Source organism: Hakea prostrata, chromosome 2 (assembly GCF_041222555.1).
Source record: "Hakea prostrata isolate BN-2017 chromosome 2, UWA_Hpros_2, whole genome shotgun sequence".
In the NCBI taxonomy this organism is placed as follows: domain Eukaryota; kingdom Viridiplantae; phylum Streptophyta; class Magnoliopsida; order Proteales; family Proteaceae; genus Hakea; species Hakea prostrata.
Window position 1 is genome coordinate 4,002,209 of NC_142601.1, and position 14,311 is coordinate 4,016,519.

Below are 14,311 nucleotides of genomic sequence, written 5' to 3' on the forward strand. Positions count from 1 at the left end.
TTTGTAATAACAATAATTTAGAACAAAAACCCTAAAGTTGGCTTAGTTGGTAAAGATAAAGAGATTAGTGCTCTCAAAGTATGAAATCAAAAGCAATGATAGAGTTACGAATGAACATCAAAGGGGGCTACAATGACATTTATACCCATTGTTTTTACCTTTAAAACCTTCTTTCTAATAAGGGGAGGAGGGGGGGGGGAGTGCTAAGAGTTCGGATCATTGCTCCCCTGAATCGACCAGCGGCTTCTTGCAACCTACGTTGAATGCTCATACATACCGAAACCTTGTTCACACATCAAATAAAGGCGGGGTGGAAGGGGGTAGTCAGCTGACTACTTCTTGGCCATGCCCCCCTGCTTACAGATACGATATATTTGATCTAAATTTTCAAATAATAAATTGCATACCATTAGCGAATACACGTATAGGAACATGGGTACGTGACATTGAATGTAATCCACCTCAAGGTTCAAGGCTGGCTTGAGCCGGAGGAACTTTTGCAACAGATAATGAAGGAACTAGCACCACATTGTCTTGTGTGGCTACATTTAGGTGTTGAAAAACTCATTGATTCCCGATGCGGAGCTACTATTGGTATAATTTTCAACTTGACAAAGTCGAGTGGGGCCCATTGATAGTTTTATCTTTTTTTTTTTTTTGTTATTATTATTCATATCAAATTTGTAGCTAAAAGAAAAATTCAGGAGAGCACATATTGCTCCCTTGATGGGGAAGATGATCGGCACTCAAGTGCTGATAATTCCCATTGGAAAGAGGACCGAATGATTATACACACAAAAAATAAAAAGAAGAGTCAAAAGGGCCTTTATTAGGGAATTTAAAGAAGATGGAGGGGGCCCGATCCCCCTGGCCCTTTGGTAGCTCTGCTTCTTCTCAAGAGTTCAAATTTCCTTAGAGCCAAGGCAAGAGCCTATAGAGCCTATATATATATACAGTTGTTACATACCATAGGTAAACAGAACATAGACCGAGTCACAATATCGGTTCCAACACCAATGGGAAATTAAACCCTGACTTAGCACTTGGACCGGCCTAAAATTTAGGGTGAATCCAGCGGTCCAACCATGAACTTGATATAAAACCCAAACTAGACAGTAAAACAGGATGTTACATGTATTGGTAGGCTTACTGAAAATCCAGGCCCAATACAAGATCCATAAGACTCAGCCCAGCCAGATATCAGACTCGGATTGGGCTTGGACCCCTTTTTTCTGGGGCTGGGATATGAGTTTAAGTTATGGGTATTATGGGCTTTGTCTGGGTAAATCAAGTGAATGGGCTAAGCTACGTTTAAGCGAAAATTTAAATACACTGCAATTTGTACGTGTGTTAAATTACCAAAGTATCCATGTTTAGATGGGTAATGCAGCTAAATGGGTACCCATTTCAGCCCAATTGGGTCCAACCCAAACTAAAATGTTGGGCTATATTATTAACCTGGAGCAGCTGGATAATTTTGCCTCAAAAGGTTTCCTTAAAAGAGTGTTGTTTTTGGATACTTATTACAAATCCCTCTTTTCAGGATTGTGCAATTGACATGGAAAGAAATTTCGCAAAATTAGAGTTTGCCCACAGGATGAAACCGGGCCGATATATCATTCTCCCGATATATTGGAAAATATCATTTTTTAATTTTTTCTTCGATTTTTATATTATTTCTTGCACTTTTTAAGCGATTTCTCTCGCGATTCTATCACAATCTTACCAATTCTATCCAATAATTCAAGACTCAAAAGTTAATGTGTTAAATGTAATTAGGAGGAGAATCTACATAGAATAATTTATAAATAGAAAGACATTTTATAGCAAAATCTTCAAGATTAATGAGCAATCTTACCAACTATATTCTGTGATTTAATCCTCACAGTCAACAGGCCAAGTGGTTGGAGAATATACACATGAAATAATTTATGGAGCATTTAAATTCGGGGGTTTTGTAATAGAATCCGGTTAATCATTCCAATTATGTCCGAATGATTTAGGTCTTAAAGGTAACACGTTAAATGTGGTTAGGCGGGATTTAAATGGAAATATTTATAGAAAATAATTTACTTCACCACATATTTGCATCAAATTAGGATAGGCATCAAATTTGGGTTTAAAATGACCAAAAATACCTCAGGGCAAAAATTACGAAAATCAACATGCCAAATGTGATTAGGGAAGAATGTATAGAAATATTTATGGAAACAATGTAAATTATTAATGAATATTGTAATAGAATATTCGAGTGAATGGATAATCATTCCAATTATGTCGAATGATGTACCCGGAGGTATATATTAAATGTGGCAGGGGATAATTTAAATAGAATATTTTTAGAATAATTCAAATCTACCACATATTTGCATTAGATTAGGATAGGCATCAAATTTACCAAAATTATCGAATATAATACCCCAAAATCAGGAGCCGAAATTTTATATTTGGGGGGCGAAAGATCTCGGCGATATTTCGCGTTCGCCGATTCGGGTTGCGGTTCGCCGGGTAGCTAACCCTGGCGACCGGCCTTTGTTCCATGGCAATTGATACTGATAAGTAGCAAAACTAATATTGTCTGGGAAATAAACATCATTAGGGGTGTTAATTATGGAAGAAAAAATTTCCCTATTTGTGTGGCACTTTTTATAACAAATAATAGGCTGAGATTTAAAGCTTGACTTCAAATTTGAAAAGTTCAAAATAGTCTTGTAGTTTCTTTGCCTTCTCAGCCAGTTATTTGGCATATCGGCATTGCTGTGTACAGTAGAGAGCTGTGCACAACAGAGGATGTTTTTCCGTCAATTCTAAGACTGAATTGCTGAGACTAGGCAAAACATCCCTATGAAAACCTAAACTAGACCAACTTGAGGCTAATTGGATGGGGGTACTGCTTGTGGATGAAAAATCCATTATTTTCAAGTTGGATGGTTATGACATGTTGGTGGCTCATTAGTCCGAATCAAGCGGATTGAACTACAAACTAAATCAAACCAAAAAACCTAACCCGTTATAATATGATTAAAAGAGATTAAAGGGGATGTCTTATTTGGGTTGTAAGCTTAAGAGGCAAGATTCAAAGTCCAAATATAATTTTTAATTTAAAACGGGCTTAACGTATTAGTACTGGACTCAAAACCGAGCCGACCCGAACTCTAATCGAATCCAAACCGAATGCTAAACTAGACCAACATGAAGGAAGAATTTTCTGTCAAGAATTTGATCTTTTCAGTCCAAAAAACTAGCCGAAACAGAACCCTTGTCACCCCTGCGTCATTGTTTGAAAAGTCTACCCATAAGATCAAGCCAAATCTACTCAATCTTATCCCCATTTTCTAATTACGATTTTCCTTCCAGGAGAAAGGGAATGAGCTTTTTTTCAAATGTAGCTTTCAATGAGGTACTCCAGTGAGACCCTTAAACAAAGGTGTTTCCCTCACTATCGAGTGGTTGTTATTTGGTAGATATTCAATACAATTGGTTTATGTTCGAACAATTTGGTATTTATCAGTAAGAGATTTTGCATTTACTAAAAAGAATCGTAGATGCAACATGCAAGCATGTTCTTGATATGAATTGAGAATATTTAAAAAAGAAAAATGTTCAAGGAATTAGGTTAGTTGTTAAAGATCAATATCTTATAATATGAGATTAAGAATTTGAATTTCTATAAGATAGAGAAAAACCTCTTTTTATATGTAACTATAAAACAACTTCATTGGCTGAACAAATCAACTAAAAAAAGCATAGGCACATCTACTTTCATGGTAAACTTTTCTATTTATAGTGATAATGAAATTTGTTTTGACGAAAAAGAAGAAAAACAAAAATCACCCGAAAAGCATAAATCTTGAATTTTAAGTCTCATTATATAGGCTGCCAAGATATTAAGTTCGGATCATTTCTCTATCATAAATCTTTCTTATATCTCGTATTTATTGGGTGATAGAGAAGTATCAACAAAAGTTAGGCTTATTGATGATCTAACATTTCTTTCCATATTTTTTTTGAACGAAATATCTATTAAAAAAAAAAAAAAAAACTAAATTAAACTTAGTCAAAGATGAATTTTGAATTTACGTCCCACTGTATGGGCCAAGATCTGTTCATTCCCGTCACTGCTTTCGTCACCCGTTGGCCTATAAATGGGAAATGAATAAGGAAAATTGTGGAAGTGTACTCCAATTTCCACTTTACTCTTTGCAGAAAAACTATAAGCTCTGAATAACAACGATGGCAGCAGTGTAAGTTCTCCAAATTCTTCTTCAAATATAAATTTTGCTTTGTTCGTCACTAACAGTGGTTCATCCCTTTCTTTCTGCTTGTGGGTTTATCTGAATTTTGTGCATTTTCCTTTCTAGCCTCTTCTGGGTTTCCTCTGTTTTTGTGGGCTAATGGTAAATCTGTTCATTCCTTCTTTCTCTTCGAGACTGAAGTGTGCAGGAAGTTCTTCCTCCTACTCTGGACTCTACTTCCGAGCCACCCAATCTTTTTGATGGAACAACCAGGTTAGATTTCAGATTCTCTTGCTATGCCTTCTATCTGTGTCTTTTTGAGCCACCCTGTGTTTGATATCCAACCATAAATTCCTTTTTCTTGTGCCCTTATGAAGGTTGTACATAGCTACCATATGCCCTTATGCCCAACGTGCTTGGATTACAAGGAACTATAAGGTTGATGTTCTATTCTTTTCGTGTTTATATTCTCTTCTACTGTTCTTAGGTTTTGCAATTGATTTCTTACTAAAATCTTTGGTTTTTCTGTTTGATCTTCTGGGTTTTAGGGTTTGCAGGAAAAGATAAAGTTGGTTCCTATTGATCTAGGAAACAGGCCTGTCTGGTACAAGGAGAAAGTTTATCCCCCAAACAAGGTTTCTATTTCTAATCCTTGTCAAGATCATGCTTGTCCTAATCATGTATGAAAGCTTGTGCGAAGAGAAGGTTTGATGGAATTAGTTTCTGTCCCTAAAATCTCAACTTGAAAAGTTAGTTTAATGCTGTTGCATTTTGAATAAAACAACAAAAAAATTAAGGCCTGCTAGGGAAGGAAAAATGACTCTGTATACACAAAAAGGAATTACTTTATTTTCTACCATTGACCTGTGAGAGTTCATTCCAGAAGAGTAATTGTCTGAAACCATTAATTATTTTCCATCTTCTTCATGTTTGAGTGCTGATTTGTCCACATATGGAAACTTTACTGCCTCAAATTTAAGTATAGTTAACATCCCCTGCCACTTTAATTAGTTTTCATGTATAAATTTAGTGAGAGTCTCCAGCAAAAGCAGAAGTAGATCCATTTCAGATTAGATGATTTTCACTTTCATTTCTACTTATTAGATTCTCCTGTTCTATAGGTTCCTTCCTTGGAGCACAATAATGAAGTTAAAGGAGAGAGTCTTGACTTGATTAAATACATTGATAGCCATTTTGAAGGTCCTTCAGTTGTACCTGAGGTAAGTTATGAAGAATATCTTTGAATTTTGTATCTCATTTATCTTCAAAAAATTTCACTTTGTGATAATCTGATTAACTATAGGATCCAGAAAAGAAGAAGCTTTCAGAAGAGTTGCTATCCTACTCAGACACCTTTTCTGGCTCTGTCTATTCTTCTGTTAAAGGAGACTCCAACACTGATGTTGGTGAGATTCAACACCTTGCACCTCATTTGGCAATTTGTTCATAGTGTTATCTCAAATTATAATATGGCTGGCTTCTTCGACATCTATCAGGTGCTGCTTTTGATTACCTGGAAACAGCTCTCTCCAAATTTGATGATGGGCCTTTCTTCCTAGGCCAACAATTCAGTGAGGTAACTTCTGCAAGTTTCTCATAGCTAGGCCAGATGTGTGTTCTTTTCCCCTTGATCCTAACTTGTTATGATATTAATAGTTTTTAGATTAAACATAATTGATGTGTTTCCATCTCATCAAGATACTGAAGATTTGAAATCCAAACCAAGAAGAATATCACTGAGAACAGGAATTTCTGAAGCCTGTTTAAGATGGAATTTTTCTTATTTTCATCTTTTGTTAGTATTGTTAGTTCTGAGTCAAGTACTTGAATTTCAGGTGGATATAGCTTATGCACCATTTATAGAAAGATTTGAAACTGTATTATTGGATGTAAAGCATTACGATATTGCTGCCGGCAGGCCAAAGCTAGCAGCATGGATTGAGGTATTTCTTTAATGAAGAACACTCCAGCTTATGAATTGGTGCCTTCTAGTTTTTGTTTTATCTGTTTATATATTTTTTCTGAAAAATCTTTTCTGTTCTTGTTTGTCTTCCAGAGATAAGAGTAGCAATTTGTATATCTCAAAACTGTGTTTTGTGATTTGTAGGCAGTGAATAAGATTGAAGCCTACAAACAAACTAAATGTGATCCACAGGAGTTACTTGGAATCATGAAAAGAAGGATTTTGGGTAGGCAGCTTCTCTTTGCTTACAAACCTCTAAATTGATGGAATTCTTGTTAACAGTAAAAAGTTTCAGGACACAACTGTCTTGATTGATGGTTTGTAATATTTTGTTGCAGGTCATTGATCATACCTGGTTTCAAGTCTTGGTGGGATCTTCTCAGCTTTATGGATATGTACCTAATGTATGGGAATAAAATAAACAGAATGTTTGTATTAGTATATGAATGAAGTGAATAAAGAGAATTTTCGTTTTTTTGGAGTGTTTAAATCCCACTATTTTGAATTTGGTGAATCTTTTTGAAGGATTAAACAATCTAATCATGAAAGAGGGGAGCTAAGAAGATAAGCATCATTTATTTTCGATTTTTAAAGAAATCTTAAACAGATAAAAATAAAGAATCACCAGCGAGATAGGATCAAAGACAGAATACTACAATCATACTACCATTATAAAAACATGAACTAGAGAAACATTGTTACATTTTCTTCCTTAAAATACCCTTAATCTTGTTAACTGAATGGATATGATTAATATGTGTATAATTGAAACTTTCATCATAATAATTTTGTAATAGTAATTGAAATCAATAATAAGTTATATTATAGATTGGTCTAATAAATAATACAACAATACCCAAGATGTAGAAATTCCTTTATTTATTTCTCCATAAATTTTTTTAACAAATTTTTATCTAAAAAAAATAAAATTTCTCTATTCTATTTTACATAAGCAACCTTAGAAGTCTAGCATTCAATTCACTTCACCTTATTGTAGTGTAGAGCTTGCTTTTGTTGATATACCACCCTTCGAAGTATCCTCTAAGTTCTGTTGGGCTTCATGTTGATTTCTATCATCATTTTGATAGTTCTTAAGCTTGATTAATCCATTGATAGAGTATAAAAACATTAACATCCAACATTATAAGAGTTGGTTTTATGACTTCAAGCTTTGAGTTGGGTTATTTTCTGCTGCTATTACAACAATTTGGCGCTCTTCATGTCCTCTTTGGTGAGGACATTGACGTACAATCCACTAATTCATACCTCTAGATTTCACCAAACTTAAGGTTGCGTTTGTTTGCTGGAATAAAGGTGGGGTGGGAAAATTCTTGAAAAAAATGTAGATTTCTTATTTTTCCCTTAAATCTCAAAAATATAGATTATTTGGTTGCTTGGAGTGGAAAAGTGAGAGACAAGTTTGTTTGGTGAGGTGGCAGCTCCAACTTTCCCACCCCAAGATTTTTTAAAACCCCACAAATTTGATAGGATTTTGTGTAAAAGTTTGGAAAAGTAAAAAGTGGGACCCACTATTATCACTTTTCCACAAAACCCTGTCATTTCTTTTCTTTCTCCCTCACCCACACTACACATGGGGCCCATGCATTTTTTTTCCCACCCAACCTTCGCAAACAAACTCAGCATAATAAGTAAATTATAAGTAGAGGTGGAGGGCTGAGAGATATACCTGTGTGGCTGGATTTATTACCCAAAAAGGAAAAAAGTTGTGTTCTTAGGTTCTGCAACGGATCTCTTACTAAAAATTCTCTTGCCATTTTTTTGTTGTTGGTTACATCTTTTTCGGGTGTAGGGTTTGAAGGAAAAAAATTGAGTTGGTTTGCTGAAAAAAAAAAGAGTTTGGATTTTTGTTTGTGCTTGCTCGGACGGATCTCCGCGCAGGAGTGAGAGTCGGATATGTGTATCGAAAGATAATGAACGGTGGAGATTTATCTGACCAACTTTCATATATAAAAAATTTCAAATATTACAATGATTCATCCTTGAGGTTTCGTAAATTTACAAAATCAATCCACATTGATTTATGTAACTTTGTTACAATGTTGCTTGTTTAAGCTCTTATTTCCTTCCCATCTGTCTGGCTTAGATCTACGAAAAGAGTAGAAAATTCTCAGTAAGTTCTTTCTTCTTCTTCGTCTACATGTTCATTTCTTTCGATTACGTTTTTAACCTTTTTGCCACCATTGCAAGGAATGACAAACCTAGACGTAGTAGGGCTTTGTTTGATTTGAGAGAAATGTGGTTTAAGTTTTGTAAATTTATAAAATATCAAGGGTGAATACTTTGTAATAACCAAGGCTTTTTAAATATGAAAAAACCAATCGAACAAATCTCAACCGTCATCTTTTATATGCAGGCGTGTCAGATTCTCACGCCTGTGTGAATGGATATCCGCGCAAGCGCGAACAAAAATTCAAAGGTGATAGTTTCAAAGTGTGGATCATCTTCCCTGACATGAAGCACTCTGTACTCCCCCAACGGCTTTACAACTACAAGCTATGTGGGACTACAAGTAAAAAATAATAATTTTTTTTTTAAATAACCCATCACCCTGATCCTGTGGGTCCCCCATAATTTGTGATCAATAGCCGTGTCGGGGAGCACAGATGATCCGGCCTCATAGTTTCAAGAGATTAGTTTTTGTTAATTTTTGAGATCTCAACCTCAAAAGTTAGTTTAGAGTTGTTTAACTAATTAAATAAACAAAGACCTGCTAGGGAAGGACAAATGTCTAACAATGTTACGTCCTCAATTGAATATAAATTAATGAACGTTTTGATGGACCCTTTGCTTGTCTCTTAGCTCCTTAGTTTGCTAAAAACTTTGATATTAGTTTAGTTTTTGTTAACACAGTTGAAAAGGCAAGATCACATGACTATTGGAGAAGCATCTCGATTATAAAGTTCTTGGATCTTCTCAGCATATGGAAATGGAGTGAATAACGAGAATGGGTGCAAGAGATTAGGATGTTTCTTAGGTGCTGCATAATTAATGCGCAACACTTGCACAGTACGGTTGAGATCTCAATTGTTCATTTCCGAAAAGCATGTTTCAACACTTTTGTGAAACGGATGGAGTCGATTACTACTATAGATATCTTGGAACTTCTTAGCTGTCAGAAAAATGGTTGGAATTAGTTTAGGAAAAGAAAGCTACAATTTTTCTAAGCAATGTAGCATGGAGGTCAAGATGTAATACAAGAGGGATGAAGTTTCGTAAATCAACTCATTACAATTAGTCATCTAGCTGATAAGGTTTGATTTCACTTAAAACCCTTTTCTTGAATCCTACATGTAACATCTTCATCAATAAATCATCCTGTAAAGTAGAGACAGTGGCTTAGATTGGAGTAAATATTATCTGATGTGCATCATTCGCTGTTGTGCACATATATATTAAATAAAACGCTGAGAAAATAAATGAGCTAAAAGATTATTTTAGACTTTTTAAATTTAAAATCAAGCTTTTAATCTCAATCTTTTATTTGATATAAAAACTGCAATGCAGTGCATAATAGATGATTTTTTCCCCTTAAATTGTGTCCAAGGGTTGTAGACATTCTCATGTTTTGATTCATATGGATTCAAATCTGATTAAAAATATATGAAATCACCATAAAGGATAGTTCGTTAGAAGCAGCAATGAATTAGAGAAACCATATATATACATCATTCCCAAATCAAATCGATAAACCCATGTACATAGCTCTTAATGAAGACCTGATTCATTTCACACAAACCCTTGATTTTTTATTTATTTTTTTGGTAAGAAACCCTTGATCTGGATATCCTTTCTTGGAATAAAAGATAAGAAACCATTTGTTTTTGAAGTTATCCACTAATAGAGATGCACATACGGGCCAAGTTCTTGACTCCAGAACTTGCCAGAAAACAAAAGGAGTTTCTTTTTTAAGACAATCAATGGCGTCACTGTTGTCGTCAAAGATTTGCCTGTAAAAGCATATAAAGTGTCTGCTTCACTCTTCACAAGCAATTATTTTCTAAAACCGAAGAAGAGAGACCAAACTTAGGCGATGGCAGCAGTGTAAGATCTCCAAACCCGTATTCTTGTTCATTTGCTTCTGGGTCGATCTGAATTTATTGTATTTTCTTTTTCAGCTTCTTCTTCTGGATTTGCTTTGGTGTGTGGGTTAACGGTGAATTTCTTCTTTCATTCTTTTTTTGGGTTTGAAGTGTGCAGGAAGTTCTACCCCCCTCTCTTATCTCTACTTCCGAGCCACCCAATCTTTTTGATGGAACTACAAGGTTTGATTCAATATATATCTTGCAGTTCAATGTACTTGTTTCATTTAAATTTTGATGTTCTCTGTTAATGTTGTCCCTCTGTTGTTACCACGCTTCACTTGTTTCCAGATTTACTTAACTATCAAATTTTTTTTTTTCTTCCCTCTTTTCTTTGTTTCTTCTGTGTGGCTGTGAAGGTTATATACATCTTATATATGTCCATTTGCCCAGCGTGCTTGGATTGCGAGGAACTATAAGGTTGATCTTCTGTTCTTTTCACGTTTTTGTTGTATTTCTGTGTACTTCGGTTCTCCAACAGATCTCTTTCTAAAACCTTTTACCCTCTTTTTCTCTCTCTCATTATTGGTTAAATCTTTTGGGTGCAGGGTTTGCAGGAAAAGATAAAGTTGGTTCCTATTGATCTGGACAATAGGCCTACCTGGTACAAGGAGAAAGTTTATCCCACAAACAAGGTTAGGTTCTTCATCCTTGTCAAGATCATGCTTTTCTTAATCATCTAGCAAAGCTTGTGAGAGAGACAGCCAGGAGGAATTAGTTTTTATTCCTGAGATCTAAACTTGTAGTTAATGCTGTTTTATGATTGCATCATGAACAAAACATTAAATAAAGGGCTGCTAGGGAAGGAGAAGTGTCTCAGAATGTACAAGAAGGAAGAGTAGTTTTCTGAAACCATTGATGTTTTTTTTCTCACAGGGAAACTCTACTGTCCCAAACTGAATATAGTTAACATGACTTGCTGCTTTAGTTAATTTTCATGTCTAAATTTAGTGAGAGATCATTAGCAAGAGCAGAAATAGACCCATTTCAGAGTAGCTCTTCCCTTTCAAGGCAACTTATTAGATTGTTTTCTCCTGTAGGTTCCTTCCCTGGAGCACAATAATGAAGTCATAGGAGAGAGTCTTGATGTGGTTAAATACATTGATAGCCATTTTGAAGGACCTTCACTTGTCCCTGAGGTAAATTATGAATATTATATTTGAATAACTTTTCTAGTGTAACTATAAGAGCTTGACATTGTGATAATCTGAGAAACTGCAGGATCCTGTCAAGAAGAAGTTCGCAGAAGAGTTATTGTCTTACTCGGACAAGTTTGTTGGAACTGTCTTTTCTTCATTTAAAGGAGACCCCAAAGCTGATGTTGGTAAGATTCAAGACATTGCACCTGTGGGAACTTTAATAAAGGACAAAGTTCTCTGTGGGGGAATGTAGTGCCATAGTGAGAATTCTGCCCCCAATACTTACCCCTGAAACATTCCCCACAGAGGCATTTCTCATTAAAATATGGTTGGACGTGTGTAGTGCTTTCCCAAATTACATCATGGCTGACTTGCATCAACATGTATCAGGTGCTGTTTTTGATTACCTGGAAGCAGCTCTCTCCAAATTTGATGATGGGCCTTTCTTCCTTGGTCAACAGTTCAGTGAGGTAACTTTACATTCTTCTGCATTACTTTTCATTTGGTTCTGCAAAACTTTTCATTGGCCATTTGGTTATCTTTCTTTATTTGTTTTCAATTTCTTATTCCCTCCTTATTCATTGTGATGTTGTTTTTCTTTGGATTAGATACACATAGTTCCATTCATGAACATAATTAATGATTTGTACTCCTAATTGAGAAGAGTATCTGTAAATTGAGGACTAAGGTCCTGAAAATGCTAGGATTTGTATACCTATCTAGGGTTAGTTATAATTGCTAAGAAAATTGATGTTTGTGTCAAAGAAAGACTTATATTTGACCATTTGGGATTTTGAGCCATTTTCTTCTGTCTAAGTTTCTAGCAATCTGATGGATGCCATGAGCATTCTAGATTCTTCATCTTTCTTCAGTTATATAGTGTTTTTATCACTGACTTGTGAATGAAATGAATGAATCAGGTGGATGTAGCCTATATACCATTTGTCGAAAGATTTCAACCCTTATTGTTGGAGGTAAGGAATTATGATATCACTGCTGGCAGACCGAAGCTAGCAGCATGGATCGAGGTATGTCAAGTGTTTTTCATAGAAAGAGGCAGTTTCATATATGTAATAGATAAGAAAAGGATTCACAAAACATGAAAGTTTACAGGACAGTGTGTTAAACTAAGCCAAACCTACTTGCTCCTTGCTCTGTAGACAGTAGACCTAAGTAATTTTCTCTTAATGAAAACTGTCTTCATTTTATTCATGAAGAACCCTTTCCTCCTCATGTCTGGAAGGAGAGATTCGGTAGCAGCTCATACTTCAAACCATGTCTTGCAGGAGGTGAACAAGATCGAGGCTTACAAACAAACCAAATATAATTTAGAGGAGTTACTTAGTGTCCTGAAAAGGAAGTTGTTTGGTAAGCAGCTCCTATTTGCTAAACCTCTGAATTGATTTGAATTTTTGTCAGTAGTTGAAAATGTAGATCTCATGATTGTCTCAATGGATGTTTCAGAATCTTATCTTCATCTTCTATATGTCTTGTTGCAGGTCATTAAGCATATCTGGTTTAGGTTCTCCTGGGATCTTCTCAGCTATGTGGGTCATGTATCATAGTATATGGGAATGGAATAAATAAAGAGAATGTGTGCTTGAGATTACTACTATAGATGCCTCTTGTATCTTGAAGGGAATAAAACAGATTGTTTTGGACTGGCAAATCCACTGCTTTTGTAATCATAGTTGTGTAATCACTTTATTGTTTCCTGTGATTTGAGAATTTTTTTTTTCCTTTTATAAACTAACATGAATCAAGTAGAAAACCAAATGAAAACCAAGACGAATTGGTTTGTTAGACACACTATAACAGGAGTATTGCAGGTATAACAGAGTTTGAACATCCAACTTCAAATCAATCTTACTTTTTGTGGAGAAAATCTATTCAGCCACAGGATCTGATCATCTAATTGAATCGAGAAAGGATGTATTGAACCGTCTATATTTGAATGCAAATGCCTTTGATACTTGAGCTTAGCAATTCATATGCTGGGATGTATTGATGTTATTGAATAAGTAAAAGCATTCAATCACTCATATCCATATGAGAGAAAAACAATTGGGTACATTGATTGACATGATAGAAACAGAGGAGAAGACGGGCAGGGTTTTCATAAGAGGAGGAACAATGAGTCAATGAGACACTTCTTTGGCACAAAAAAGTTGCCAAGTTAATGACTTTGAGTTCTAAGAAGCAAAGATGAAACCTTAGATGTTATGTTGTAACTCGAATTCTTGTATTCAACTTCGAAGATGGTCCTACATTGATATATGGTAGGGGACTTGAATGACTTGATTTGAGAGATATGTGATGGAAGCAGAGGATCTGGGCCCCATCATTGAAGTTGTTTTATGCTGGTGGTGTGGGGCAATAATCCTTGCGTTGTGGTATGACCTGACTTGATTGACTGATTCATTTACCTGATTAAAATATATATGTATGTATATACCTTATACATTCACCAGTGAGGTTATTGACTTATTGTAAGATTTGAGATTTTCACATTAGGGCTGTTTGGTTACATGATCCAGAGATTTGAAATCGCGATCATGAATCTGAGAATTATACCCGTTTGGTTGACCACAGAATCTATAGATCACCTTTTCACTAAAACGTGAATCGTAGATTTATGGGTTCTGTATCCGTTTGCACATTCACAAAAATCATGTCGATTAAATAGTTTTTAGGATGAATTCACATTAGTTCATTCCACAACCAAACACTTAATTATAAATTAGACTCCATAGTGTTCTTTAGATCACTTTGTTTCTAATACTAAAACACTTTTTTTTTCCTACCTAGTGGAAAGTTCTTATCCTTTGCCGGTAAATGTAGTACATTGCATTAGTTATGAACCACATTAAATCT

At 35.2% G+C, this 14,311-nt stretch overlaps 2 protein-coding genes across 2 annotated transcripts; both read left to right on the forward strand.

Moving 5' to 3' along the window:
* The first annotated feature begins 4,142 nt into the window (after nt 1–4,142).
* On the forward strand, nt 4,143–6,718 carry LOC149023343 (glutathione S-transferase L3-like). Its single transcript, XM_089143890.1, has 10 exons — nt 4,143–4,244; nt 4,437–4,508; nt 4,613–4,673; nt 4,784–4,870; nt 5,357–5,455; nt 5,539–5,641; nt 5,732–5,811; nt 6,071–6,178; nt 6,343–6,424; nt 6,537–6,718. The coding sequence occupies exons 1-10, from the start codon at nt 4,234–4,236 to the stop codon at nt 6,542–6,544; spliced, it is 711 nt and encodes a 236-aa protein (XP_089000016.1). The 5' UTR covers nt 4,143–4,233; the 3' UTR covers nt 6,545–6,718.
* Nucleotides 6,719–10,039: 3,321 nt separating this feature from the next.
* Nucleotides 10,040–13,238, forward strand: LOC149023344 (glutathione S-transferase L3-like). Its single transcript, XM_089143891.1, has 10 exons — nt 10,040–10,260; nt 10,410–10,481; nt 10,658–10,718; nt 10,847–10,933; nt 11,339–11,437; nt 11,520–11,622; nt 11,828–11,907; nt 12,358–12,465; nt 12,724–12,805; nt 12,937–13,238. Exons 1-10 carry the CDS (start codon nt 10,250–10,252, stop codon nt 12,942–12,944), a joined length of 711 nt encoding a protein of 236 aa, XP_089000017.1. The 5' UTR covers nt 10,040–10,249; the 3' UTR covers nt 12,945–13,238.
* The last annotated feature ends 1,073 nt before the right edge of the window (nt 13,239–14,311 follow it).